The following is a 5410-nucleotide window of genomic DNA, read 5'->3' as shown; positions in this document are numbered from 1 at the left end:
CAAAATTGACAGAATTGACAAAATTGACAAGATTGACCAGATTGACAAGATTGACCAAATTGACAAAATTGACAAAATTGACAAAATTGAAAAAAATGACAAAATTGACAAAATTGACAAAATTGACAAAATTGACAAAATTGGCCTAATTGACAAAATTGACAAAATTGACAAAATTGACGAAATTGACCAAATTGACAAAATTGAGAAAATTGAGAAAATTGACCAATGCTACAAAATTTACAAATTTATCCAAATTTAACCAAATTGGCCGAATTGACAAAATTTAAAAATTAAGGATACTAACAAAATTGACAAAATTTACGAAATTGCCCGAATTGATAAAATTGGCCAAATTGACCAAATTGACCAGAGTGAAAAAAATACCAAATTGACCAGAGTGAAAAAATTACCAAATTGACAAAATTGGCCAAATTGACGAAATTTAAAAAATTCAAAATTGTGAAAATTGACAAATATGACCAAATTTTACCTAATTGACAAATTTGACCAAATTGACAAAATTTACGATATTGGCATTTACAAAATTGTCAAAAAATACAAAATTGACAAAATTGACAAAATTGACAAAATTTACATAATTGGCAAAATTGAAAAAAAATTACATAATTGGCAAAATTGACAAAATTGAAAAAAATGAAAAAATTAAAATATTGAAAATATTGAAAAAAAAATGATTTTTTTTAAATTGACAAAATTGACAAAGTTTACAAAATTCACAAAATTTTCAAAAATGACAAAATTGTCAAAATAGTTAAAATTTAATCGAATTATTTTTTGGTGCTTATTTTAGAATTTTTGGAATATACAAAATCCTGAAAATTCGGGAATTTTTGATATTTTTTTGAATTCTAGGAATTTAAGGAAATTATTATTTTTTAAATGATGAATGAGGAAATGGAAAATAATTAAAAATTCGGGAATTTAAAGATTATAAAGATCTACGAGAATTTAAGAAATTTGAGGAATTTCAAGATTAAAAAGGAATATGGAATTAAATATCTACAAAATCAAGGAATTAGATGAATTTACTAAATTTAATAATATTATCGAATTTGGGGAATTTCAGAAATGTTTGATAATTTAAGGAAATTGGAAGTTATGGATTTTCTAAAGATTTCATGTGTTTTCAGAAATTAATGAAACTAAAGAATTCCAGGAATAAAGAAATTCAAGAATAAAAAAAATAATTGTAAAAATTAATCAAATAGGAAATTCCTGGAGTTAAAAGTTCTATGAATTCCAGATATTTTTAGACAATATTTGAAATGAAAGATATTTTGTGAATTTTAAGGATTTAGGAAATCAAAAGACAATTTTTTTTTTAATATAGAAAAATATGGATTTTTTGAAAGATGTTTTTAACTTTTGTTAATATTTAAAAAAAACAGAAATTCTGTGATTTTTTTTTTATTTTGAAGAATTTTTTAAATTCTAGGAATTTACGGAGTTTAAGAATTGAAAGAAATTGGTGAATTTAGAGAAATGAAAATATAATTGAAGGAATTTTTGGGAAATAAAAATAAAAAAAAATTAGGAATTTGAAACTTTGGAATTTGAAAATTTCAGAACTTAAGAATTTAAGTTTTCTTATTTTTATTTTTTTTTATTTCGAAAATTTAACATTATAGAATTTAAAAAAAATCACTAATATTTTTTTAATCTTTATAATAAATAATTATTTTCTTTGAAAACTTTATTTGATTTTGTTTAATTCCGTCATCGTAATAGTCGTAAATACCATCGTTGAATACAGATCGTTCAGAGAGCAAACAAGATTAGATCAACTTGACAAAGAACGCTCACGTCCAACTTCAACCCTGATCACGCTGATAACACACACATGCTCACACAGCAGCAGCTTATCAAACGGCTAAACCCTCAAAGTGAGAGCTCTCACCAGCTGATAACCGGTTCCGGTATAAAAGCCAACCAAGGATTTTCTAATCCATAGTTCATCAAACACAACAGAAGAGACTAGAGCCGAAAAAGTCGGTGATTTTTGGGGAATATTTTGTACCGCACTCACGATCAACCAACACAAACATCGAACTCAAGTGATTTGTGAAGAGAGGGAGAGTGAAAGAGAGTGAGTGAAGACACCACCTCAACTTGTTGGAAAGGAACCTCCCGGCCGCGAGTACATCCAGCCGGAGAACATTCAGTTGCCGAAAGTCGAGCGGAAAACAAGTGCGCGATCTTTACCCGAGTCCACGAGGAATACAATCAGTGAAGTCATGTCTGCAAAAGTGCAAGCAAACGGTGAGGTTGTCGCGCCTACTGAGGGCCAGGCCAGCAGCCTGCTGCCACACCTGGAATCGCTGGACCGGATGCTCAAGCTGCCCGTCGTGGACGCCACCTGGCAGCAGACCCAGAACGTGTACGGCCGTGTGAAAGGTAGGTGAAGTGGTGACCTTCGAAGTCCTCTATTGTGTGTGATCGTCGTTTGTGACGCCTATTGTTAGTAGTGGCGCGCCGCCGCCACGTTGCCATCCTTGTTGGGGGAAGATGGCGCTCGCCATCCAAGTAGTCCAGAATCACGCGCTCCGCCGCGTCGTGTATAATCAATTCATTTGACATTGGGGTCATCTGGCGACGGTCGCCGACGGCGACCAGCGACGACTTATCGCGGCTGCACTTCTAAAACGGCCTGCCTCGATGCACTTGGACCACGTGATTGAGTTCCCATCTCGCGCGCTCTCTCTCTCCTGCTGGCACGGCCTACTCCGCCAAGACGCAATTGCGCAACTTCCAGAACTTTGTTACGTGACCAACTGCACAGAACTTTCGTATTTATTTACCAAAATAACCTCCATAATCGGCTTAAACCTGTTCGCGGCGCGGAAGCTCCGCGTCAGCATGACTCACTCAAAACGTCGGAAAAGTACCCCAAATGTTTGTCAGCTCAACTTTTAAGTGATTTTACGACGGTTTTTACAACCTTCCTTGCAAACAAGGAAGCCCCACTGGAGCGTGCGACCAACCGCTACGTCAGATTTGCACGAGAATGCTTCTTCTTCGCAACCAAACCGGAATGGGGAGTTCAGTGTAGCGCGTCATCGTACGTGGTGCCGGCCAGAGTCCGCCGCATGTTTATACTCCGAGTCGCCATGTTTTTAACTTCTTCTTCTCGTTGCCTCAACTCGCTGTGATGATGATCGCAGCAGGCTGAGGCTGTTACTCGCGTGATCGCGCACTTTGGACCCGCGGGAGTCAGCGCCGACTGTGGTTTTTTGTTGTTCTCACTCTCTCTCTGTGTTGTGTACTACGTGTCTGCTTGGAGGGATTTTCGTAAAGGGTCTAAACGGTTGTGTTATCAGCGTTGAATAGTTTCATTCACGTCCGATCGTAAATATTTATTGAACTTTGATGGCTCGAGTACACTCACTTCAAAGACTTTCATGTGACCTCCTCCAGTGACATACAAACACACGGGTCTTATCGGGCGGCCGCGCGCCTTCCAGCTGATAAGATTATTGATGAATGACGCACGGAGTCTATAGATCTAAACGAGTGTGTTTTCCCCCTATCCACAGATTACAACCCACTGCTGTCGTGGGCCCTCGGAACGGCCGAGGACGTGGTGCACCGTGCCGTGACCATTTCCGCCCCGTTGGTGCAAAAGCTGGACCGACCGCTGCAGCTGGTCGACCAGACGCTGGTCAAGGGCATCGACAAGCTCGAGGTGAACGCCCCGATCATCAAGGAGCAGCCCCAGGAGATTTACAACCAGGCCAAGTCGCGCGTCCTGGAGACGGTCCGGCCGTACACGGATAAGGTTTGCGATCTGCGATCGGCGTCCCAGCAGCGGGCGGCCTCCCTGAAGGAGCTGTCCTGGAAGAAGGCCAACGAGGTGCTGGCCACCCAGTACGGCAGCATCGCCGTCAACGGAGTGGACACGACGGCCCAGCTGGCGGAACGACTGCTCGACTACTACTTCCCAAAGAGCGAGGGCGACGTTGAGGAAGACAATGGTGAGTTGTTTTGAGGAATCGGATCCCAGAGAACCCCGTACTAACAATTTCCCATCCCCCCCCACAGCTCCCATCTCCGCCAAGGACGACCCCGTGCTGCACACCGTCCAAACCGTGGGCCGCCTGTCCAACAAGGTCGCGCGCCGCGTCTACCGAACCGTCTCCACCCAGGTCAAGTCCCTGCGCAAGGAGGACGTCAAGGACTACATCGCCACCCTGATTGCCGTGCTCCGACTGACCCAGTACCTCAACTTTATCAACGACAAGCGACAGCAGCAGCAGGCCGTCGAGGGCAGCCCAAGTTCCAGCTCCTCCGATGCCACCTCCTCCGCGTCGACCACCTCGGACGTGGTGGCCAACACCAACAGCACCAAAACCCTTCAGGACAAGGAAGCCAAGAAGGACCAGTAGTAGGTTGGAACTGATTAACTGATAGATTTATTAGTTAGGAACTGTTTACTTTTCGAAATCGTTTAGGGAGCAACTTCCCCAAAAATGCAGTTTGGTTTCATTTTCTTTCCTATATTTTTTTTCTTGTGTGAATGTGTGTGTGATGCATGCATGTGTGAGTGAAATTGCGATAAAATATACTGTTAACTGTTACTGTATGTGAGCGAGAAGATTGTGCGGCCGCACAGTAGGCCTGGGATTTTGGAAATTTCCCCATTTTTATAAGTAATATATAGATATTTAGAGAAGCTCTATTGTTTACTCGTAACATTATATATTTTTTGTAGATTCAAAAATAAAAGCAATTGTATACAATTTAAAAACCACGCAGAATGTTCTTTTTTTGCCGCAGTCAGCAATCTTATCGAAGGTCTCTCACGACCCGTCCAATTGAACGGGTTCTATTTTTGCAGTCCACTTAAATTGGTCAAAGCGAGTGTGTCTGGAAAAATCGACAAACACAAAGCCTCTTATCAGGCTAAGGCGACTCGAAGACGACGACGACGTTGGATTCCAGCTGTCACGCCAGTTGTTGAGTTTTGCACTTTGAAGCGAAAACCACTCAGCAGGCGGTGGCCACGTGTGCTTGTGTACGGTTGACAATTTTCGCACATACTTTGTATCGCGCCTACTGCGATCGGGTCAAACAATTTGTCCTTTCGTCTTAATTGAAGTCGAGTTTGATTCAAAAAAAAAACTTTCTTGCTCAAGATAAGCGAGATTACTCATTTTTCCCCCACCTTAAAACAGAAAAAGAGGCTTTTAACGACAGCAAAGCAAATCCACTTGAAACCACTGTAAAAACAACAACAACCGCACCGCGGTTAAAAGAGTGATTGCGCAAAGTAAAAAAAAAAACGAGCCAAGCCCGAGTACATTTACTACATTTAATCAAATCACGCCACATTTGAACTTTGGATCATCGTCGTCGTCGTCGTCGTCGTCGTTCCAGAGAAACGGCTCAG

At 40.9% G+C, this 5410-nt stretch overlaps 1 protein-coding gene across 1 annotated transcript; it reads left to right on the top strand.

Annotated features, from left to right (window-relative positions):
- Window positions 1–2040: 2040 nt before the first annotated feature.
- On the top strand, window positions 2041–4771 carry LOC6052272 (lipid storage droplets surface-binding protein 2). The gene is made up of 3 exons (XM_038248215.1): window positions 2041–2418; window positions 3558–3995; window positions 4063–4771. The coding sequence occupies exons 1-3, from the start codon at window positions 2259–2261 to the stop codon at window positions 4404–4406; spliced, it is 942 nt and encodes a 313-aa protein (XP_038104143.1). The 5' UTR covers window positions 2041–2258; the 3' UTR covers window positions 4407–4771.
- The last annotated feature ends 639 nt before the right edge of the window (window positions 4772–5410 follow it).

The sequence above is a fragment of the Culex quinquefasciatus genome, chromosome 1, assembly GCF_015732765.1.
Source record: "Culex quinquefasciatus strain JHB chromosome 1, VPISU_Cqui_1.0_pri_paternal, whole genome shotgun sequence".
In the NCBI taxonomy this organism is placed as follows: domain Eukaryota; kingdom Metazoa; phylum Arthropoda; class Insecta; order Diptera; family Culicidae; genus Culex; species Culex quinquefasciatus.
Note: the sequence above shows the minus strand (reverse complement) of the source record. Positions and strands in the feature narration are given on the sequence as shown.

Coding starts and splice junctions, on each gene's coding strand:
- LOC6052272 (XM_038248215.1), top strand. CDS start 2,259: ATGTCTGCAAAAGTGCAAGCAAACGGTGAGGTTGTCGCGCCTACTGAG. Junction 2,419..3,557: donor CGTGTACGGCCGTGTGAAAG/GTAGGTGAAGTG, acceptor CCCTATCCACAG/ATTACAACCCACTGCTGTCG. Junction 3,996..4,062: donor CGACGTTGAGGAAGACAATG/GTGAGTTGTTTT, acceptor CCCCCCCCACAG/CTCCCATCTCCGCCAAGGAC.